Here is a 24,805-nt window from a genome sequence, read left to right as displayed (position 1 = left end):
CCACTGCTGGCTGGCCCTAACAGGGACCTATAAAGGTGGCTCAGGGTGCGCAGTCCGCTCTGGTACCAGCTCCCACTAGGTCAAGGAACCGGCCAGGCAGGATCCAGAGAGTTCAGGAAGGAACTTGGGCATTTAAAGTGTGTGCACCTCGCCGGAAGGATGGGGAGACCAGTGGGAGAAAGTATGGCAGGTGGAATATGAGGGGGGCAGGATCCAGAGAGTTCAGGAAGCAACTTGGGCATTTAAAGTGTGTGCACCTCCCATACTTTCTCCCTCTCACCAGTGGGAGAAAGTAGGGGAGGTGGAACATCAGGGAAACAAAGCAGGAGTTCAGGTGGCTCCTACATCAGCAATCTATTAATATGGCTGATGTGAAACCAAGCACCCTGCTGGACTGGATGTCAGATCAAGTTAAAGAGTTTCCCTTTAGTGGGCCCCTTTGATCAGAAACCTGGCAAGCAATAGGGCAGAGACTTTTTGATACCACCAGGGACGGCAATGCCGAAGCTTGCGGGCACCTCTCTACACGGGGGCCAGTCGTGGCAGCCTTTAAAGGAAGCCATGCAAATGTCGGCCATTACACGACTTCAGAAGTTAATTCCCCCAAACCCTCAGCGCCACCAAACCATACACGACTCCAAGATGGGCCCAAACCCCGCTGAATTCCTTTATCCCGAGACCAACCCAAGCCCCATGGAACTGCCTTACCCTGATAAAATCCCTGCGTGGCTGGCCCTTTTGGCGCAGAATTCCCACATCACGAGCGGGTGGCAGACTCACTTCCTGCCCAAGAGGGCGATGCAGTAGTCCAGCGTTGGCAACCTTGCTGGGAAGCCACCATGAAGGAGGGCAACTTGGCGGTCATTTCGGCCTGCCCAGTAATACATGCACCAAAACAAAACACAGCGGACCGAGAGCTACACTGTGAAGACCTGAGGGTGCTAGTGAAAGAACAGAGCGTATCCTCCCATCGCGCCCTAAGCTACCTCGAGTCTCTCAGTACTGTGTACATCCTCACACCCCACGACTGAAAAAGCACAAGGAAAATTATTCTAACAGTGATGCAGTTTGCAGTCTGGCTAACTGATTACTGAGAGCTGTGTACAGCCCAGCAGAAGCGCTGCAGGACAGAAATGCACCAGTTGCCATTGCGCAGCTGACTGGAGAGGGCCCCTTTGCACTCCCTGCAGTGCAGGCTACCCACATGATTTATGTGATACCATCACTCACCTAGCCCTGCAGCGACTCCCAGGGATAGGTATCAATTCTAATGTCTTTTGCTAAGATTTTACAGGGTCCAGCAGAGTAACTTGTGCAGTTCCTGGACAGACTGCATGCCACGCTCTCCTGGCAAGTCAGCAATAATGAGGCCAGAGTCACACTGCTGCAGCAGCTCGCATTTACAAATGTGAACAAAGACCAGAAAAGCACTGCTTGCTGTTCATAACCATGTACTTGTGATGTAGCAGATACGGTTAGAGCACACCAAAATGTGGGAACTACTGCTCATAATGCTAACTCTCTGGCAGGGGCTTGAGCTGCGCACTTCCAGGTTTTGGACACATGTGCAGGGGGTCCTGGCCGGGTGGGGGTCAGGGCAGGCCTGGCGGCCGCATTGACACTGCTCACCTTGCTGCAGGTGGCCTAGGGCCAGCCACAGGCACACCAGGGATTGCCAGCCTGTCAAGTACAGCAACGCCATTCACGAAGCGTGGCCCAGCAACAACAGCATGGCCAGCCCAGTGGCTGTCACCACAACACTTGTCTCATACATCCACCCAGAAGCGGCAGTCAGGGCACGGCAGCAGAAGCAGCCAATGGTCCAGGCTGCACTCTTCTGGGGCACAGGGCCACCAGCAGTGAGCAGGTGGCTGCCCTGACAGGGGCACTGCCATGCCACCTTTACAGCGAGCCCCAGCATTGCTGCTGCTAGCCTCCAGGACCTTGCACCTCTGCCTTGCCTCCTCAGAGGAGCAAACCTGCCTGGAGGCTGTAGGTTTCACTGAAACAAAGAGATGTTTCCTTTGATAGTTTTGAATTGGTTTGTTTGTGACAAAAAGAGAAATGGTTCTTTCAAAGGAGTTGTTTATACATGTACATAGTTATAGTTATTTACAAGTTATTTATGACAAAGCCGATTGTTCTGTGTGTTATTACTGAAGATTTCTTTTAAGGATATGATAGGAAAGCCTTCCCAGCCTAGGTCTTAGCTCTGGCCAAGCTATGGCCTTGACTGGCAAGGAAAAGTATGCTATCAAAGCCAGGTGTTTCTGTACAAAAAAATGACTCACTGATTTAGCTTTGCAAAAGCTTGACCACATTCCTTTGAGGTAAACATGGAAGCCTTGTCCAGGAAAGGCCTTCCAAGTCCTCAGTGTGAAAAGAAGGCTCCTTGGCAGACCCTGGGTGATAGCAAAGCATATAGGCAGTTGTAAGCTTCACCTTGTTAATTTCATTCAAAATTGAATTACGTTCCTGGTTAAGTGTTACTACTCACAGCAGAGAAGCCTCAGTTACAGTTTTTGAAAAGTTGTAATAGTTATTATTATTGTCACTGTTACTAATGTCTTAGGAATTGCTTAGGTTTTTCCTAGTAGGTCTTCATTGCTTAATAAAAAAGAGGGGGGAGATGTAGGACATGGGATAATGATTATTAAAATGGTTAAGGCTTATGCTCCCCAGAAGGCCCCATGGGAAAGGCACAGCTGCAGGCTGGAGGGGTGGAAATCAGCTGAGGGGTGAGAGGCAGACAGGAGTGAGGAGAGAGTCACTGAGGGTCAGCTGGAAGTGAGAGTATGATTGGCTGGAGAAACGAGGACAGTGTACGAGCAGGAAGTTGACTGGATGATAGGACACGTGGACAGCAGCACTGCAGCTGAGCCAGCCAATGGGTGCCTTCTTTCTGTTCTTTTTGGTTTCAGTTATGTCAGGTTGAGATTAAAAGATATAAAAAGGGGCTGATTTCTACAATAAAATGATCTCCTTTGGATGCATAAGGGGGTCCGTGTCACTTCGTTCCCACTGCTAAAACAAAGCTGCTCAATTTCATCCTATGACCCAAGCATAAATAAGCTAAACATCCAATGGGTACCTTTAGACACGGACATCTACCATCTGCAATGGTTATACTGCAGCTGAAATACAAAATCATCAAGTACCGACCTGTGGTTCTTCAAACATCCATTCTTATGACAGAACTTATGTTGCCAAAGAAAATGTTTTTATAATAAAGATCTGTGCCCTCAGTTAACAGTAAACCGTGTGCAGTAGTCTTCTCTTCTGGTACTTAGCAGTAAACTGCTCCCATCTGTAACCTTTCAGCTGTGATCTCCTTTTTCAGAATCCTGAACAAAAAACACACCAACAATGTCTCCCCCCCTCCCCCAAGATCATCTTTCCCTCTCCCAAGATTAATAAAAAAAAAATTAAGTGAGTTTGACACCATCAAACACTTCTGTGTTCACTGAGCTCGGTTTGGTTGAAGAGCACAGCTTCTACTCTGGAGGGTAATAAGAAATGTACACATGAATGCCATTTTGTACAGTTGACATACTCTATGAGCTGGTTGACTCTAAACTTGATTTGGTCCAATCTGCTGCTGCTGCATCTCTTAGGAAACATTAGTTATAGGTTTGTACTTCTTGAATCTGGTCCATTCACCAGTAGCATAGTTCATTTCAAAGACTGTGTCAACCAACATAGTGGTGCTGCCCGTGCCATCTGCCTTTGGTAAATCTTCTGTATGTTCACTAAGTTTAATTTGGATGATGTCACCTTGCTCTTGGCAAGGATTCTCTGCAGAAACAAGGAGAGAAACAGTTATTTCAACAGTACATTAGTATATACAGCAGTATATTAGACAAGATATGGGGTTCTTATGCTTAAAAAAAACCCCAAAACCATGAAACACAAACAACAACTCTCAAACCCAAAGCTGAGCAAACCACAGACAAAGATTTTCCTCCCTCCATACTCCTGAGACCAAGTTTTAAAAATAACAAAATCAGACCCCAAAAGACAAAGCTCAAGGCTAACATAACTGGAAGAACAATAAAAGAGGGAGTAAAGCCTGCCAGTGTCATTTTTCTCTACCTCAAGAGTCAGAAGAAATTATTATATTTAAATGGAGTTGGTAAACTTGAACTACCAGAGTTACTTTATTTGGGAGACTTTTTGTAGTTAAATGCCTCAAGAATTTTTAGCCATTAAGGAAGCCCAAAAAACTTCACTGAAACTGCTTGTCCCCGACTCAGGTCCATGCCAGTAGAAGTTTAAATGTTACACTTCAAGATCCTGGAACGATGTTCAAGAATATCAGCTGGCAGTTATTTATCCAACCTTCAGAAGGTGCTGACATTATTACTAAAGGAATTCATATTAATATTTACTTCACTATATATGTATATGTGAACCTATATCACACACACTTCCAAAATAATATTTTACCTTATGTTAGAAAAAGCTGTCTGTGTAGGTATTAAAGTACAGCCTCCTAGTAGCTGTACAATTTGAAGTAGCACTGAGTACTGAAAACACCATCATTAGTGCAAAATGCACCAAACTTAAAGCTCAGGGATCACCACAGTAACTCTGCTCTGGTCATTCTCACCAGTGTATTGCATTACTTCAAATGCATGAGCCACACTTAGGCTGCAGGACTCTGGTGTAAGAGCCCCCAAATACCAAATTACAAACCAGAGCTAGTGCAGATGCTGGAGTTCACTTAAGGACTCTTTAAGCCCCTTCTCATCTTACATCCAATAATCTTCTAGGTAAAACAGCTTTGGTCTATCAAGGCCAATATATAAAAGGATCCAGCTATGAGACAGCTTATCTCCCTGTGATTCACAGCACCAGTTGTTATCTAAAGTCTCTGAGATAACAGTTGCCAGATTCTAAAGCAAGGAATTAGCAAAGAGGTTCTGTACTAGCCAACTGGTACATCAACTGGCCACAAAAGAATTTACATTCACTGGTCCTCTAGGAAGAGCAGTAGCACCCAACCACTTTGTTCACAGCTTACCAGCTGCCTTGTTTCTCTTCAACCCTAAGCCCTGATTCTACAGTGAGCTCAGTTATATTGTGGTCAGCAGCTTTTCTGACAGACCAATTGACTTAGTGGAAATGGACCCTAAAGACCCATTTCCAGGTAGTTAGAACTATAATTCATCAAAGTATGTAGAGTCCAGTGTAAAGCAGAGTCCAACACATACAGACAAAGCTGAAGCACACTCATATGCACATTTAAAAATGCTGGGCTGTATTTCAGATTTGTGTGTTCAGAAGCAAGTTAAATTAATATCAATACATGCCTCTGGATCCTGCCATGAATCCAAGTATAAGAGCCTTTTCTGGCCTTGTAACTTTGTTTGCAGTCTTGAACATTTCCTGTGCAGCATACATTTGCTCCCTCTGTAACAAACACAACAAATGTCAATTCAGTTGAGAAAAACTCTGCCAAGAGAGAGCACATTAATATCCACAGATGTGCATAAAAGCAAAAGGTGAAAGTTTGTAGGACCTACAAAAAGTTAACAAAAAAGGCATCCTAACCTAAGGCTTCCCTCTGCAACAGTTACCTAACATGCACAGCAGTGACAATTGAACTCTGGACATTGAAAAATGCATCCCACCTTCAAATAGTTACAGAAACATGTGAGAGGCTTAATGGGCTTAATGCTTATTATCCATTGTGTGCCCTTTTTAGGGAAAAAGGAAAATAATCCAATGCTTTCTCTACAATCTAACAAACCCAGGCTTACAATAATTTCAGAGGATTTCATTTCCTTTAATAAATGCAGTAGAGGTACTGAAGAGAAGAAGTCACCCTTGCTAAAGTTCAGATCTTGCTAGCCAGGCTTACAGATGTGCTTAGCAAAGTCTTCTGATCATTTGCACCTTGAACTGAACTCCAAGCATGTACATAATACATACCAAACCAGGTATATATGCACCAGGAACAGGAAGCTTCAAGATATATCCCCACTCTCAGGCTTTGAAAAATGTGTAATGGGGGGATGAGGTGGATCAGAAATAAAATCTTTTACCTTAAAATAATCTATTTATGTATTTTCTCCTACTACAGCTACATCAGGACAATTTTAAACAATTTATATTATGTGCAATTGGCTGGGCAATTTCTGCTGGAAATATACCTTTCTCCCAAAATTCTTTATAATGAGCAATACATTATTTTACATAACAAACAGCATTAAGTAATGACATCTCACCTCAACATTAACACTGCACAACTAAAAATGTTGTGAGTAACATTAAGACAGCAGTGCTAAGCCACAAAGTATTTATGTAATCTTTGGTTACAAAAAAAGCAGCCTCAACCACTCCATAATCCAAAGGCCAAGAAATGCCAACATATAAATGAGATCCAATCCACATCAAAACCATCAGTCAAAAGGAATCTGTTTTTACTTACTGTGAGAGAGAGGCTTTTCTTGGGTGGTGGCTGTTGCTGAGTTTGGGGGGCCACTTGTGGTGCCTGTGCCGCAGGGGAGATGGCAGGAGGTGTGGTGGGTGTTAGGGGTGAGGTAGGTGTAGCTGCAGGGGGATTAGAGTTGCTGTTGTACATGGGTGTTCTTTGTTTGAACTGTGCAGGAAGAGTTGTAGTAGCATTTGGAGCTGCAGGCTCTTCTGTCTGTCTGTTGGTCTGCAAGGCCTCTCGTGCAGAGCCAGCTGCAAAAACCAGTCAGGATAGTTAAAACATTATTATCCACAAATAGGGATTAGCATCACCAGTGACCTTCAAAGAAAGCTAAAATCTCTGATGATTCCATTTTAGCACCACAATTCAATATGCCATCTAATATCCATATGAAAAAGCTAAGAGCTAATGCTCTTTCCACTCAATTATCTTTAGAAATCATTAGACAGAGTAACTAGCTGTTCCATATGGATACACTATATTTAGCATCAAATTTGATGTTTAATCAATATCCGATTTATTAAACTGGAACTTCAATACTTACTTTTCAGTTTATATAGCTCTAACAGCTGTACTCTGATACTATCAGGATTGTTGCTGTACTATTACAAAAAGTAAAAAATTATTTCATCAGTTTTTACCTAATGTAGCGACAGCTTTCAAAGGAAGTGCCATTAAGATACTGAAAATACAAATATATTTCAACAGATGTCATAATTAAACACAGCCTTCACAAGTCACTCGTTATTTAAATACTAACTGCTAGAAGTTAAAACCCCACGAGGCTTAACTGTTCTTTCTCAAAGCTGATCCATTCACCTGCAATGAGGAAGTTATACTATTCCAAAGCTGGCTACAGTTGGAGGAAACTCACAAAATCACAGCAGCTTGACCATACAAGCTACCATCTGTCCAGCCAGTGGTAATTACCCAGTGGACACTCTAACTACGTTCTTTTGCAGCTCAAGCAGCCTTCACAAACCTCATGAGCTGTAAGCTGACCTGTTTACCCTGTGTTCACAGAAGACTACAGGCAGATACAGATCACAGCTACACTGATGCCATTGAGAGATGATTTTAGGAAATGAGACTTGTACGGTTCTCCACCTTGGCACAAGACACCTTTCAAAGGAAGTGCCATTAAGATACTGAAAATACAAATATATTTTAACAGATGTCATAATTAAACACAGTCTTCACAAGTCACTCGTTATTTAAACACTAACTGCTAGAAGTTAAAACCCCACAAGGCTTAACTGTTCTTTCTCAAAGCTGATCCATTCACCTGCAATGAGGAAGTTATACTATTCCAAAGCTGGCTACAGTTGGAGGAAACTCACAAAATCACAGCAGCTTGACCATACAAGCTACCATCTGTCCAGCCAGTGGTAATTACCCAGTGGACACTCTAACTACGTTCTTTTGCAGCTCAAGCAGCCTTCACAAACCTCATGAGCTGTAAGCTGACCTGTTTACCCTGTGTTCACAGAAGACTACAGGCAGATAGAGATCACAGCTACACTGATGCCATTGAGAGAAGATTTTAGGAAATGACACTTGTATGGTTCTCCACCTTGGCACAGCCATGGCAATGGTTTTAGCAATACTGCTATTTTTCAGTAGATGTGGAACAATTGAGAGGATAAACATTTGCAACTATGAGTTATTCCTTATTCTTGTTCCATTATTGGCTTTGTCTCTTGTCAGAATAACTGACCTTCATAAAGTAATGTCTTAATTATGCAACTTCAGATTATATGAAGCCAAATCTGTGGATCTTCTGTGTGCATCTTATATCAAGAAAACAGTTTTATGTTCCTGGTCCCTAAGAAAAGCTTAATACTCCTAAAGGAAAGAGCACAGAATAGAGAATTTTAAACTAGACTTTTCCTGTTGCTGAACACAATGCCAACACTCTGGAAAATAGTACTACAGCTGCTGACACACTGCTGTGTTCTTGGCTGCATTCCTTCTGGAGATGCCAATTTTCTGCCACAGAAAGATGTGCATAGACCTTCAGAGAGATTCTGAACTGTTTTGAGGCCAAATGAAATGACTGGGTCTTGCATCTATGCAGTTTTCTGTAGTGCCCAAAATGCCACAGCTCCCAAGTAAAAATAATATATCAAACTGAAATGTTGGTTCTCTGTTAACGGGCCGATCTGGCAACGAATCCCAGCCATGCACATCTGTTAGCACAAACTGATGCATTCCTTTAAAGACTTTACACACAGCAGGGAAGGAAAAATAAAATCAAGCTGGTTAAAATAAAACTGTAGGAAAAATGGACTTGTACAAACTATTTTTTACTATTGGCAATTTTCTAGAATTGAAAATAACAGCACTTTTCAAAATAGTAAATCAGCTATTATCTTTGTTATTAAAGTAATGTCTTAATTATGCAACTTCAGATTATATGAAGCCAAATCTGTGGATCTTCTGTGTGCATCTTATATCAAGAAAACAGTTTTATGTTCCTGGTCCCTAAGAAAAGCTTAATACTCCTAAAGGAAAGAGCACAGAATAGAGAATTTTAAACTAGACTTTTCCTGTTGCTGAACACAATGCCAACACTCTGGAAAATAGTACTACAGCTGCTGACACACTGCTGTGTTCTTGGCTGCATTCCTTCTGGAGATGCCAATTTTCTGCCACAGAAAGATGTGCATAGACCTTCAGAGAGATTCTGAACTGTTTTGAGGCCAAATGAAATGACTGGGTCTTGCATCTATGCAGTTTTCTGTAGTGCCCAAAATGCCACAGCTCCCAAGTAAAAATAATATATCAAACTGAAATGTTGGTTCTCTGTTAACGGGCCGATCTGGCAACGAATCCCAGCCATGCACATCTGTTAGCACAAACTGATGCATTCCTTTAAAGACTTTACACACAGCAGGGAAGGAAAAATAAAATCAAGCTGGTTAAAATAAAACTGTAGGAAAAATGGACTTGTACAAACTATTTTTTACTATTGGCAATTTTCTAGAATTGAAAATAACAGCACTTTTCAAAATAATCAGTAAATCAGCTATTATCTTTGTTATACAAAGGTAGAAGAAAAATGGATGGCTTAATCCCAAATTGTGTGAAAGGTAATATGCACTTGCCTCTAGAAATAAAAACTGATTTCTGAAAGCAACTGTTTTGTATGTGCTAGTATGTGTGTGCGTGGAATATATACTTTAGACTTATATTGATTACTCTTTGGGGATTACAAAGGCTGGATTTTTCTGTTACTGTGTAAGAAAAAAAAAATCAGGAAATTGTTTCACTTACTTGACTTACCTAGCAGTCACCCTAAAAATTTAGGGCCAACAATTATTTTCTTTACTTAGGTTAAATGATATGTCTGGATTCCCCAAACTCAAAGGCTAGAGTTTTGCAATGGATTTTATATTGCTAAGGTGGAGTTTCTCTGAAGTTGAGGGACAGCAGGTTTGTAAATAAAAGAGCAGCCAGACAGTAAAACTGTACAGAGTTACAGTTATCAAATCCCAAGAGCAAAGAAGTGTCTGTTACCTGGCTGTGTTTCAGAGCTGGGGATATAGGAGGAAGACGGCACCACACTGGGGGTAGCAGGTAAATAACTTGTAGAAGGTAGTGCAGGCTCATTGTTCAACGAGCCAAGTTTCTACAGGACAGAAAAGAAAGTATTAAAGCCACACTGCAAGTATTCATGGGCTGCTTCTGCATTTCAAATACAACTTCAACATTAGTTTTACTAAGATATTCCTTTTGGGAACTTAACTGCAAACTCCTCTGTTAGGAGTCCTACCTAACAACCTGTTCAACACTGACTTTCTACTTCAAACTTTAGAAATTTGTGCAGATGGCACTTTATGAAGAAGTGCACTCTAGGACTAAGTGATCTGCCAGAGGAAACATGCTCTTCACCACTAGCAAGCAGAACCACGTTCATCCATGGGCATAAGGCCTACTAGGCTATCACCCAGGAGAACACAAAGGCCTCTGGGGCATAGGCAAGCAGAAGGCAGCAGTAACAGCACAGGCAAAAACGCCATTCCCACTGAAACAGGCAGCCAACACCAACATGACTGATGCTGTCCAGCATGATGAGGCTACAGAAAAAGGCTCATTTTGTACTTAATTGTACATGATACTGCATACACAGTGTACAAACAGCAGCATGGTTGATGATTTCACTGCCTGATCCAGCCTTTGAACATAAGGGGGTGAGAGAGGAAAGAAGTTTTGGGGGGAGGAAGTCTAACACGAATCATTTACGGCAGCCCTACTACATAAAACATGGACATTCTGTAAAATGTGGAACTTGCTACAACAAAGATTCTCTTAGCACTCTGCACAAGAGAAGTAATGACCTTCACTCCTGACTGGCTTACCACAATCTGCCTGTATGTTGGCCTTGGCTTGTTACACATGCCCAACAGACAGTTTCTCACTCAAAAGCAAGGGCAGGACACAACATTCTCGTAGAACCTACATCCTGACTGAGGACACAAAGCTGCACCATAGCTTCTAACATGCTGTATCTGAAATAGGAGGAAAAAGGCCTACACATGACAGGTTCTTCTTCTTCCTGACTGAGCAACTTCTAGCAATAGGTTTGCTTTTTCTTTGGTGAAAATATAATGGAATTTTAAAAAAATTATGTAAAAATTTTTACATAAAGAGACATGTTTCAACAAGTGAGTAAAATACCATTACAGTGTTTGAGTGGTTTAGAATAGCACATGTCAAGACTATTTTTCCTTTTTTTTTTTTGACTGGTTGGTTTTTGTTTAACTGATTTTGCTTTGGTTTTACCTGTGTAGATACAAGGCCAGCAGCATAATCTGGGGTAGCATTTTCTACTACTGTTTCTTCTTTGGCTTGCTTTTCCACAACTTCTGTATCTATTGCATAAAAACACAAGTGAGTCCAAACATTTTTTCAGAAATACTGAATATACTTTTTAAACAAAGATATAAAAATTCATTTCTCAAAGTATACTAAAACATGCTTGAAGAGTATTTGCTGAAATAGATACAGTAATCTCCAAACACAGTTTTATAGTGAACCAAATAATGAACCAAACAATAATGTACAGGATACAGTAACTGAGTAATCTGATACTAGAAAGCATGAAAGCCCAAGCAACATTTTAATTGCAATTATGGTTTTCTTCTGAGATAGTATTCTGTTTCTGTAATAAACCCAAAAAAATTGTTTTAGGACAAATATGCTGCATAGTGTATCTTCTTGATATGGTTAAGTAGGGCACAACCATGTCACTTGCCTTAAAAGCAGTGTATCAGATATTATTCACTTGCTAAGATCTCTCAGTCAAAATTTTGAACAGTGCTATAAATTTTTTCAACATTACTTTCATCTAATTTACATGACCAAACAGCCAGTAGAAGTGAGCAGATGAAAATAACTCAGAAAAATTCCAGCACTGAAGCCACTCACACACACCTATGGGCTGCCCAAAGCACAACTGATTAGCTCAATCCTTTCACATGACTGAATTAGATTACCTAGGCCAAGGCAATACGAGTAAGAGCACTGAAACAAATGAAAATCCTCCTTTAAAACCTATTTGGGCTGCTTGGTATCACATCCCTTAATTTTTTAAAGTTTAGCTCAGGCTAAGCTTTAGCAAATTAAGCACAAAATGGTACTACACATTTTGATCCTATCTGCAGGTGTACTGACAGCCTGTGTAATAGAATGCTGTACCAACCTAATGTCTTTCTTCTTCTCTTTGCTTCACGGCCAGCACCTACCATATCCAGCTCAGAGATATCTAGAAGCTAAAAAGAAAGACCACAGAGAACTTAATAACCATTGTTAAATGCATGTAAGTCTATCTCTAAATATCATCCTCAGTTTTTTTTTTCCTTTAATATATTGATTCAAAGCAGCAGCAGAAATTCACTTTAGGTGAGAGAAGAGGCCTGAGCAGAAAAACAAGGAGTGCACCTACCTTTACTCCCCTTTCTTTGCGCAAAGGTGTTCTTGAAGGAGGAATAGGAGTTCTGTTTCCAGAAGGACTAAAAACACTGGGAGCTGAAGTACTCCTGAAGGGAGCTTGTTTTGGTATTCCTTTGAGTGGTGCTTAGGGAAGAGCAAAAAAAGCAACGACTGAAATATGTGTTTAACTGGTTATGGAAAATGCTGTAATGAGTTCTTCAGCTCTTCCCCTTCTTAATGCATATACCACTTGCCCTTTAAATTAAAAAGTTTATAATAAACATTAATATTATAATGTGGAATTTGCTATAACACTACATGTCTCTCAAAGGTCAGATTAGGTTTTACTTTTCAAAAAGGGAATAAGGGCCAAACTCTGACCAATGCCTGCAACCCCATTCTACATGAAGCAATCAAACAGGTGCACTGCTACCAGTCTGCTTTCCTATACACACAGAAGCTTCCCTTGCTTGAAAAAGATAAACTCTGAACATGTAAAACAGTATAGGCCATAAATCTTTTGAATCCAATTATTGACAAAGTTGCTCTTTGATTTTCACAATCAAATCACTTGATAAAACTGTATTTAACCAAAAATCTTAGCCCAGCTTCTGCAGGGCTAAGGGCTCATGATGTGCTGCAAAGGTAAGTCACTGCCTCACACAGGGGTGTGAAAATCTAGAGCTGCTGTTTGCACAAGAGGAGGACCAGCCTGGGTCTATAGAGCAAACAGAACACCTGCTGTCTCAGTACTCAGCAGCATCAGCTACACCTGTAAGCATCTGTTTCCTCCCACCTCTATGATGCTGCCCCTCTACTTCACACTTAATGCTACCACTAAACACAGCAATCTTTTAACTATTAAAAGATATGGGATTCGTATACAGATCTGTCAGGTTTTTGAGCTTCCTGACAATCTCATCATGCTCTGTAAATAGAAGATGAACAGAGAACTTCAGTTTGAGCTTACAGACTCTGTATTCCTCTAAGTGTTACACTGAAAATGTTTTCACCATAGGACAATGCTCTGACCCATGTGAGTACCTTTCAGCAGAGCAAACCTCAGCAGGTCCCCAACTCCTTGTCTAGAGGCCAACTGGCTCTAAAGGCCAGGTTCTAAGAACTGGCTTAGTAATTCAAAAGCAACACAGAATGCCAAGAACTAACAGTCCTTTTCTATAATGGAAAATTTTTAGTTCAAATTACAACTAGACCTTTTGCATTTTGTACTTGAACACAAGGCCAAACTTCAGCCCTCAAAGCCATTTCTTAAACAGCATTGACACAAAGTACTTCATAGTACTTCCAGCCACAACACTAAGAAATCACTCAAAGGTTCACACCTCAGCATCGCTGGTGGCCAGGAACGTTATTCCTGTGCAGTGACTTAAGAGTATGTAACTAATTTTAAACCCTCTTCTCACACCTTATTTGAAAGATTCAAGCAGTTCAGGAACTTCAGCAAACAGCTGAAATGCATTAATACAAAGCTGAAGGATCATTCTACAGGTTTGCATGCAGAACTCACTGCTCAGCCTTGGCTGGAGAGAGCACACCGTCCCCTCTTCTTTCTCCAGACAAAATTATACAAATACAAACTAGTTTCAGTCTAGTTCAGAGCATTTCAAAGAGCACAGCAGACTACTGTGATCCACTCTGCTTTCTTTTGGAGCAACATGGCTTAGTCAGGAGTTATTCCTGGAGTGATGCAAATTAAATTCCTATCAAAGTCTATAGGCATGATCTAGCTGCATACACTTTAGGAGCATGGCAGATATACTTGCTATTTGAAAAACCCCACACACTGTTGTTCTTTCTGACAAGACATGTCAGAAATATTTAAGTATCAAGAGAGAGGGAGGCAGAAAGGGAGAAGTCCTTTGCTTCAAAAAATATTTAAGCTTTTGTGAAAAACAGATGGCAATTCTATTCTTCATCAAGGCTACTTTATCAGGTTTTCTGAGAACTGATGAAAGTGAGCCATACTTGTTGTATCTATCTTCTTGACCAGTCCCCTGCCTTTGGCATGGAAAGGCACTCCTGCAGTCTTCTTGAGCTGCTGCGCAGTTTCTGTTGCTAAAAGGAAAAATGCCTTTAGTTATTACAGAACCTGTGCTGAAAATATATAACACAATGCTTCTTACATATAATGTTATTAAGTAATACATAGAGATAGGAATACCAACAAAGAAGGGATTGTATTTTAATTAGAACACAAGTCATTTATGTGAAGTAAACATAGTATTTGGAGAAAATGTGAAATCAGTATGACTATGCAATGGACAAGGTGGCCTAAGCTAAAATAAATTACCAGAAAAGGCAATTTACTCAGTAGAAATTGAAATAATTTTAAAAGTTATATGACACATTATGAAAAGTTACAAATTTTGTATTTAACCAGACCAATCCAAGTTACATGCAAGAAAGCAGCAAGCTGCTGCAACAGAACAGGAGCTGCAGCAAACTATTTTAAGATCACTTAATTCAACCAGCTACCAATACATACATGTACACATGTGTTGCCTTTTGTTAAGAGAAAACCCTCTTGGTTTTTACACCCTATACAGGCACACTGAGTTAAAGAAAGCATTAATTAGCAGCCCTTGCTCTCTGCTCCAAAAGCACATGGCAAAATAAAACTGTCCTCATTTTACTTTTCCTTCAGGAGCTTTAACCAAAGGTATCCTCAGAGGTGTTCCCAACTGGCTGTTACAGATACCCAGGAGAGGACCTATCTGTGCTTTATGAAGCTACAGCTCTTTGCATGCCTTGAAATGTGAACAGCATTTAAATCAATAGCAGCATTTTAATGCAATCCTGGCTGGAATGACTTGCACCTGCTCTTCCACACATCAGTCCATCCTCATCCAGGAAAGCTCTTGTAACAGAACATTTTAATGTGTATCACAATTCTGGAGAATAAGACTGAATATACTGAAAATAAATTGTCCCTTCACCATTTAATTTGCACACAATATTAATACTATACTTACACTTCTGCAAGAGTTCAGCTCTGAGAGTGGCACTTTTAGGTTTTCTTTTCAGCTGGAAATGTTTCACTGGGGGAGTAAGTGGCCCAGCGAGTGTTGTCAAGGCATTTTTGTTTAAGTATTGGCATTCCAACGGCAACATAGCTGAGGTTTCACATTCACTTACTGCACAAAGAGTTAACACAGTACACAGGGGTATTAGCACCTCCTTGACAGCTAATGACAAAACATTTTTCAACTAGGCTGTACAGGTAGTTTTACATTTTAGATTATTTGTATAAACGCCAGGAGTAATTTAGTTCCAATTATTACACAATATATAACCACTTATTAGTATGTTTTTCCCATTAGCTTCATAAAATCTTCCATTTTAATTATACCTAGTCAAATTATAGGTATCTTAAATATGCTGCTGTTGTCAAAAGAAAAAAAAATTGAATTCTCAGGTTCCTTAAAAATTACACATGAAAAGCAAACTATTGAAAGAAAATCCAAATCACAAATGTGGATAGACAAATGATCATTTGTTTATAGAAAGAAAACAAAGCATTTCCACCTCCAAGTCATTTAATTATTGTTCTGTTGCAATCTCCAGCCCTGAGATTGTGTCTGTCCATGGATGCCCGAGGGCTTTTTCCAGACAATGTGCTAAAATAAACCCACTGGAGTAGGAGTAGTTTTGCACCACCATTTACTGTCTGAAGCAGCAACTGTGCAAGTGCCTGATCCCATATTTTCAGCTGCTGGGCCATCAGCAGCACAACTCTTCCTGAGATCAGCCTCCCTCCAGCACCTATCACCTGCTGTCCAGACACTTCCAGCAGAGGCAGCCCCTGCCCAGGACAGTGGTGGTGCTTCCACACAAGACAGAGACTTGCTGTTGTCTTGGGTACCACAAATGGGAGACAGAGCAACACAGAAAAAAGCCTTTACTGACTAAGCTGCAGCACAGCCTGTGATATTTATGCATCCACACAACTTTTGTGCTGCCCTTCACACTCCGGGCAATAACTGACATTAAATTCTGATGAGATGTGAAAAAATAATTGAAGAAGCTACCATTCCTCAAATACCACAGTTCCCAGTCCAGTAACATTCCAGGTCATGAACTGTGGTAGCTCAGAGACAAGACAGTGCTTGTTCTTGTATCTCTACTTTAAGACAGCAAGGCTGCCTGTGAAATGACAGGTTATTCCCAAAAAAAGGCACCACATTCCTGCAATTTTCACCAACAGAAATGGCTTACCTTTCTCTCTAAGCTCTCCTAAAATATCTTGAACATTGGGATTCTGTTCTTCAAGATCAAGGTTAAGGGAGCCAGTATCTGGAAAGGATTTTAAAATATCAGCTACCATTAAGACCCAGGGGTCTGAATCCAAGGTAGCGAGCTGGATAATTTCAGTCAGTGCCCCTTTCATCTAACAAAAAAAGAAAAAGAAAATCAACCAATTGGAAACAGTTTTAAACAGGTTATAGTTGGATTTATTTTAAACAGATACAAACATGCACAATGTTTTACTACTGGGGGAGGGAAGAGGGAGACTGTTTCCACACAGTTATACATTAACTCTAGAACAAAGCAAAGAATGAACCAAGGCAATTTTTTTAAACTGCTTTCAGCCAATCTAACCCAAGTTTGTTTTGAGCTTTTGGCAGCTCAAAACTTTGTTTAGCACTGGGCATTTTCAAAAGCAGCAGCCAAATTTTTACATTACTGTCTCTCCTTCTGTTTTACATTACTCCCTGTGGACCCACCCCTTCTATTCAGTGATGGGAATATGCAAATCCAATGCAAGTTATTTAGAACAGGCATCTAAATGAAGATGTGCCCCTTGCCAGCCTACAGCATAATTACACAGATTGTATCTGCATCATAATTGTCTTCAAAATATTACTTAAGCTGAGGCCAAAATAACCTAATCAATACTGTATTGTTTGACATAATACATAATTTTATGGGAAGTAAACATAGCCCTCTTAACATGCCACAAGCAACGAGATTTTCTATCTACCCAAAGTTTCTACAGTCAGAAAAAAAGCAATTTTTCTGTTTTGAAAAATGCAAAAAAATAAATGAAATAAATTTTAAGTTTCATTGTAACAGTATTTTTTAAATTACTGACAAACATATCTGTTGGCACTATGACATGAAAATCAAGGTGACTACAGTCAGGGGTTTACTTCGTTCACAAGTATAAATCCCCAAAGACTGAACTTTCTTTTTTTCTAAGTACATTTTCATGTAAGCATGACAGCACTAGCTTCAGTGAACTAAGATGTTTGAGATATTCTGTGTGTCTAACAAGTCACAGAACACGACAGTAAAATCACTTAAAGTAGTTTACCACACTCTATCTGCATTGCATTAGCACTGAAGAATGTACAACCAAGTATAAGGAAATAGATTAATTTTGCTTTTTCACCACCCATTGTGGCACATATAGCTCAGTTACAGTCACCATGTTTCTGAACACAGGAAAACAAGAGACTCATCTTCACCTTCATGCTGTTTCTTTCCCTTTATTTAAAGCAATCTTCTATGAAAAGGTTTAACAAAATAAACTTACTCTACGCATACAACTCTAAATAAAAGAAATAAAAGTTAAATTTCTGCTACCCATTCCTCTCCCATCCACTTTTAAAGCTCAGAGGCAAACAAACATTGACATTTCTCAAGTCCTTTCATCTGCACAATGTTATTGCCCTCTCACTTTGGAAGGGTTTACAAGTCCACTCCAGAGCCAGTGTGTCCTTTACCCCGTGCATGTTTTAGGGCTCACACATTATGTGCTTGTGAAACAAACTGCATCAGTCCCTCTGACCCAAAATCAGCATCCTCTGTAGCTGTAAGCTCAACCAGCTCCTTAGAGTGACTGACTGCAGTCACACAAACACCAGAACCACAAAGAGGGGAGCAGGAAGAAGACACTGCATGGGCCAGTTCCCATCTTAGCAGTGCCACTGATTTGCTTTGGATTAAACTGAGCACACAGCCAGGAGCACACACTGTTTAACGTGCTGTCAAATTTAACCAACTCTTACCCAGTGGAAAGAATCCATTTGTGAGGTTCTAGTCTTTGCTGGTTCTCCACTGTTCATTTATTCCTCAGTAAACAGAACCCCACCAGAACCTCCCCACACTCAGCACCTCTCCATTCTAACCCTAAACTCCTTAGCAAAAGTCACTTCTACAGTGGATGAGGATGACTGTGAACACTATCAAAGCAAAGTCTTTTGTTCTTTTATCGAGCCTAAAGGAATCAAGGTACTGATTTACTCAAAACACATGAAACATATCAGAAGAGCTGATGAATTCATAGCTTTTACATGCTTTTCTGTGGACACCACTAATGCAGGTAAGTGTACAGAATGTCATTTCCTTCATCAAAGCGAAGTCAGAGGAAAATTGTCTCTTGCATCCTCACAATTTACCCTTCATAGCTACTCCACAAAACTCCTATTTGTACCAAAAATTCACAGAGCTACATGCCTATACTATGAATGTTCCTGTAGAACTCTGGTCTGGGCATGTTGCATCCCTTCTGCTCTCAGGCTTAAAGTTCAGGCAGCCTATTTATGCCAAAACCCACTGCTTAACAAGCTTTTGGCTCCTTCAATAAAGGAGCCCAGAAACAATTTGTTTGCCTTGCATGGGGCAAATAACATGATCACAAGGCCTCATGACAGAAAGAACACGGTGAAATAACAGTCACCATCACACACAGGGAAGCAAAGCACACTAACAAGTGCTGGGAGCTAACCAGAGACCTTGCCTGAATATGCCTTTGCATTTAACAAGCCTGGATTCAAGTTTTGACTCAGGTTTGTCTTCAAATGGCAATTTAAATACATGTTCCCACCTCACCGTTCAACTGGCAGCTGAAAAGAAACATTTATGGTTTGAGAATGCATGAAATGCAGCTCATCAGGGAATGCTACATGCAGTTTTCCTGTTACTTTACAGGGCACTGCCATAATCCCTAATTCTTAATTGCCTATGATTGCAACACTGGGTCATTAAGACTCCCATCAGCTCCAAGCAGCATCTTGCTAAGCATGAATGTCAAGATGTGATGTAACATGTTCCAGTGTCTATCATCTAAAACTTAACAATCTTAAGTATTTTTATCAGCTTGCTAGCACACCAGAAAAAGCATAGGCCACAACTAGAAACACCTAGCAAGCAGGGATCAGGCAGGATGGGAAGTGTCTGGGAACACAGGCAGATTAATAATGGCTGTGCACAAAGGACAAACAGGACTGTGGGAAGGTATTTAAAGGGAAGTGTTACAAGTAACACACAAGGTGACAACTCCAAGATGACTATTTGCAAATATTTCACATTTATTTGCTTTGTATTCTGCCTAAATTAATGTGTGTGACAATACTTTCAGACAACTGTATCAACAGTTGGCTAATAAACCAAATGAAGCTTTAATCTTTCTGAGGCCATGGGAAAAAATGGTATTTAATAGGTAGCTGCATTATCATTATAGAATATTTTCATCAAACTAAAAGCATTGGATTGAAAACACAGTATCAATATTTACACCATACAGACCCAGGATGGGTCAATACCACTATTGTATGTGGTTTGCATTTTAATAATGAAAAAGAGCTGAAGTGGCCAAGAGAATGATTGGATTAAAATATACCATTTTACATCACAGAATAATTATGAACTCTAAGTGCAGGCCAGAAAGGTCTGTGTGCCCTCACTACAGAGGGAAATGCAAGTGTCATGTCCCCTCTTGCTCCTTTGCAGCCATACTCCTCAATCCCCACTTCCCTGCAGAGATGGCTCCTGGTGCACACAAGCCAGTACAAAGAAACAGTTTTGATTTCTACTCTAATAAACAGGCAGGTCCCTGCTGGGATAGGGATCCTCCTCTCAAGACAGTTCAGAGAGCACAGAAGCACAGTCCTTGTTCCAGACTTGGTTGTAACATCACAGTCAACCCTGAACAAATAAATACTGGCATAAAAAGAAAGCTTGCACTTGCCATTGTGAATCAGGTTAACAAGAATATAATATGCAAAATAAAGAGAAATAACAGTTCTGCCGAATTCACAACTGAAACTCTGGTCAGCACTACGCTGGCTTTGGGCATCATTTCAAATAAGTGCAATTATCTAGAAAAAAATTAGCAGATGAAAAGCCATAAGATCCAAGAGTTTGCAAGCTCTTCCCAGAGAATTACAGTGGGAAAGGAATTTTTGATAACTGCCTACAAGACACAATTTAAAATGAAAATGAAAGCCAATTATTCTTATTAGTCAGCAGGAACAAACATGCAGTAATGAGGTTCACAGCATGATAAAAAATTAGTTTTATTAGCTGTCCCACAAGAGTATTATGAGAATTAAGTCACTTATATCTATATAGTATTTGGAGTGTTGAATGAAAACATTAGGAAAATTGAAAGACATTACATATGAGAATAAATCCACTTAAGTGAAGCCTTCAAGAGGGCTCACTGAAGATTCACTTGTCTAGACTGATGCTTTCACACAGATTTAGAAAGGACCAGGAGCAATTAAATCCCTTCTAAACCAACTAGCACCAGTTTCCTTGATTCCCACATTGCTTTTTACTCAAATGTCTGCTCCCAAATGGTTTCTGTGTTATTCTAAGCTTTCATGAAAAAGCTACTATACAGAAAACAGAAAAAAATTATTTTGTAGAGAAAATAACTCACTTGACTGTTATCTAGAGAGGGGAGTATCTTTCAACGTGTAACATATCCTGCAGCTGCTACTGAGATTCCCAAAGCTTCACAAAGCTGATGTAATACATTTTCCAATACAATTAAGCTTCCAAATGCCAGCTCGGTGCTTCTCACAATGATCGATACAGACTGGCACATGGCACGGCAAAGACAAATGACTTTCCAAGGAGAATAATTAAGCACTCTCATAGTTAAGTTTAATAATTTTCAGACATGGGGGTGATTTCCAAGTGAGAAATTCACTTCCAGGCAGCTCCAGCTTCCCTGTCCTGGCAGGAAGGCACCATTTCCAGCGCTCCCCGACACACGAGCAAAGGCTGCTGCAGAGATGTGCACAGCCATTCTGCACACACACATGTTCACCTATTTGCTGGATATTGTGTGCAAAGGGCTCTATGCCAATTAAAACACGGAATTTTTGATAGTAAGTTAGGTGACAAATCTGCACAAATAAAACTCTCATAGCAAACTAACCACAAATGATGAGCATCTGATAAGACAACAGCCCTTTCTGTCAGCAGTTTGGTTACATCAGCTATTTTTACCATCTATACAAGGAAGCCTGTAATGATAATAGTAGGCCTAACAGCAATGTAAAGGGTTTCTGCCTCAGGAGTTTTTCTATTTTTAACCTTTTTTTATAAGGCCCTTCTCCCAGTTTAAGGAAAAACAAATCACATGTTCCTGAAATAATTAAAGATGCTAATGGTAGATCTCAATCAAGCATCATCAGTTTACAATAAAAGATTAAGCTGATTGAATTCATGAACTCTACCAAACTGAAAAATCCCACAGCATTTTGTTACAGAAGTAACAAAAGCTTTACATTTGGAACACAGCTGATCACTTTAAGTACACAGCCAAAGGCACACTGACTGGCTTTTCTCTACACACAGTTTATCTGCACAGCTAACACAAGCACAGATCCAGGAAAGCTGCTGGCAGCTCTTCCTCGGGTTTGGTTTAAAACATTCACTCAGTGTACACACTTGAAGCATTTCAACAAATTATTTCAGTTTGTTTGAATGCTTCTCCCTCAAAGAGTTGCCAGGAGTGCTATTTATGAAGGTCCTTAAGCTCTTTGAAGCTCTTTTCAATCTAAAACAACTGATTTTTCTAAACACTGCAATACTAATTTCTTCCAGGCTACTTGGATTTTCACACTAAGGTCACAAGAATTTTGCAAACTCACAATTTCACACGATCTCCCATCCCCCTTTCTGGCCCAGATTATTTTGTTTGTCCAGAACATTTATCACACACACGGATGACAGCTTGTTCACTGGACAGGCACTAAACATGAATATCATGTTTTAAAAATTAGCATACACATGCTGAACTAGATTTTTTTTTTAAGTGACCCCAGTGTAACACAGTGAAGAATCATACAGATGCATATGGCAAGACAAACATGAAATGGCATATGGCAAGACATACAATAAATTATTTCTTAAAGGTGATGCTTGCCCATTTTCAGCCTAGAAGTGCACAAAAGTTGAGCATACAACAATCCAAGTTACATACCACACCCTGCCTGGTATACATGTATATTAGGCTTAAGAAGCAGCTGTCTTAGCCAAGAAAGACTGGTGAAAGCACAGCTGAGGATACTCTACACAGGAAGGTGAAAACTAACTCCACACCACCTCCAGGATTGTTACCAGGAAATGCTACTTTAAATAATGGAAGTAGGAGAGGAATTCCTCCAGTGTGGCTGAAGAAACCTAATATTTCCAGCCATTCCTATTGCCCCAAACATCTCTAGCTGCCTACCGGTAAGAATAAGCCAGGTGCAGATGAGGTATGGTCCAGGGCCAAGTGAAAAAGCCTGCAGAGCCAGCTCAGACTCGAGCCAGCCAGTTTATTAGCTGGGGTAGGACAACAGAGGAAAGCACCAGCTGTTCCCAGAAAGGTAAAGAGGGGCAAACAAAAAGCACGGCAATTTTCCACAATCAAGGCCTGACTTTAGGAGGGTGGGGAAAAGCACTGCTCAGTGCAGACCCCAGATCTTCCACTCCCAAAGTTTCAGCACTTGCTGCTGTCCTCCCTAAAGCCGAGATGCTCGACTTGTGACACCTACACAGCTGCCAGCACTAAGGAAGGAGCGGAGAAGCTGAACACACACACACACGAGCGCCCCTAAACAATCCTGCCTCTCCCCTACCATCGCACAACCACTGCCTCAGAAAAGCCCTCTTCCCTAAAAGGCACCCAAAACACAGCCCTACAATGAGTCCCTGTGGGCCACACAATGGGTTTCACGTCCAAACTGCTTTCAAAAGGCTAGTGCCAACCAGGGAATCCCCGAGGAGCAGGAAGAGGAGGAGCAGCAGCAAAGCTCCCACTCCACTCACTCCCTTATCGCGGGGAATCTCGGCGCTTTTCCTCACACCGAGGACGAGCCGGGAGACCTTCTTCCCTTATTCCTGCCCGTCCAAGGAAGGCTGCGAGGGAGAGGCGGGGAAGGCTGTGGGGACCAGCCCTACCACACGCCCCTGGCCTGAGGGGCTGCGGCCGCTCGGCTTCGCCCCGCGGGCAGCGCGGGGTCCCCCCTCCCCGCAGCCCCCGTGTGGAAAGAAAAGGGCAGGCGGGCGGGGGAGGTGGTGCTGGCACTGCCCCCCTTTCTCCCCTCACGCCATCTCCGACCTCTCCCCCTCACACACACGCGCGCCCCGCTTCGCTGCGACTCCCACCCGGCTCTCACCTCATCCACCGCCCGGCGGGGCAGGTGCAGCATCCCCAGGAGCAGCTTGAGCTTGACGGCCGAGGAAAGGCCGTGGAAACAGAGACGGATGTTGTCGATGACCGAGGCCGTGAGCAGCGAGGCGATGCTCGGCGGCGCCCACAGCTCGTCCGTGGAGCCCAGTTTGTTGTGCAGCCACAGGCCGGTGTCGCTCTCCCGCATCGACGCCATCTTGGGAGCGGAGCGAAAAAAGAGGGGATTCTCGACGGGCATTTTATGAAGGCACCTAAAGGGAGGAAGGGAGGGGGTGAGGACCCCTGCGGGTCGCCGTCTTGTTCGTAAGCCAAAATGGCGGCGCCCAATGAGATTGCTCTTGGGAAGGCGGAGGCTATGCCGTAACCTAAAATGGCGGCGCCCAGGAGGGGAAATGCAATAAGGCGCTTCTCATCTCTCGGCCAAGTGCAAAATGGCGCCCGCCACACCTTTTCGTCCGTACTGCAAGATGGCGGCGCTTCACTGTAGAGGAGCTCCTCTATCAGCCCCTACTCATTGTCCCTCACAGTCCGCCCTGACTCCTCCTGGGCAGAAATGGGAGGAGAGCCGCGAGCGGGCCGCCGAGCCGCGGCAGGGCTGGAGGCAGGGCTTCCTGCCCGACGTGGGTTGGCCCCGGCGCGGCGCTTTCCGGAGCACCACGTCTGCTTCCCTCACAGCCCCCAAGCCCCCTGGGTGGGCCGGCCCGTGTTCCCCGCCAGCGCCGCTCCCTGGCGCTAATGCCCCCTTAAAATGCTTTAAGCCAGGGCCGCGATTCTCTCGGGAGCTGCCAGCCCTGCCCGCCCAGAGCAGCTCGGTGCTGCTCTGACGGGAGCCGAGTGTCTCCTCCATGATTTTTCCCGGAGGTTGGCGTGCTGGCTGCCTCAGCCATGGCGGCGGTGGCCTCGGGGGCCGTGGTGCCGGGGCTAGGCGCGCAGGAACCCGCGGCGCAGGCATTCGTGTTCCCTAGCGATTCGGCTCGTTGTTATTCAAACGTGAA

General features: G+C 42.1%; 1 protein-coding gene across 2 annotated transcripts; it reads right to left on the bottom strand.

Annotated features, from left to right (window-relative positions):
- Positions 1-237: 237 nt before the first annotated feature.
- On the bottom strand, positions 238-24,487 carry NELFA (negative elongation factor complex member A). Of its 2 annotated transcripts, XM_041402808.1 has the most exons (12): positions 24,176-24,487; positions 23,797-24,061; positions 16,610-16,781; positions 15,367-15,528; positions 14,360-14,449; positions 12,387-12,517; positions 12,144-12,213; positions 11,225-11,313; positions 9,959-10,070; positions 6,434-6,690; positions 5,313-5,412; positions 238-3,795 (listed from the first exon to the last, which is right to left on the bottom strand). In XM_041402808.1, exons 2-12 carry the CDS (start codon positions 24,046-24,048, stop codon positions 3,611-3,613), a joined length of 1,620 nt encoding a protein of 539 aa, XP_041258742.1. In that variant the 5' UTR covers positions 24,049-24,061; positions 24,176-24,487; the 3' UTR covers positions 238-3,610. The 2 variants fall into 2 exon arrangements, with proteins under 2 accessions (XP_041258742.1, XP_041258741.1); XM_041402807.1 differs by having other exon boundaries at positions 23,797-24,486.
- Positions 24,488-24,805: the final 318 nt, after the last annotated feature.

Source organism: Onychostruthus taczanowskii, unplaced genomic scaffold (genome assembly GCF_017590055.1).
Source record: "Onychostruthus taczanowskii isolate IOZ18803 unplaced genomic scaffold, ASM1759005v1 scaffold2, whole genome shotgun sequence".
NCBI lineage: Eukaryota > Metazoa > Chordata > Aves > Passeriformes > Passeridae > Onychostruthus > Onychostruthus taczanowskii.
Note: the sequence above shows the minus strand (reverse complement) of the source record. Positions and strands in the feature narration are given on the sequence as shown.

Bases quoted from the DNA above. Each gene is read 5' to 3' on its own strand.
- NELFA (XM_041402808.1), bottom strand. From the start codon at position 24,048: ATGCCCGTCGAGAATCCCCTCTTTTTTCGCTCCGCTCCCAAGATGGCG. The intron at 12,518-14,359 runs GTATGGCTCACT...CTCTTCCCTAAG, and splicing joins CAAGAAGATAGATACAACAA to CACCACTCAAAGGAATACCA. The intron at 6,691-9,958 runs GTAACAGACACT...TGGTTTTTGCAG, and splicing joins CAGCTCTGAAACACAGCCAG to CTGGCTCTGCACGAGAGGCC.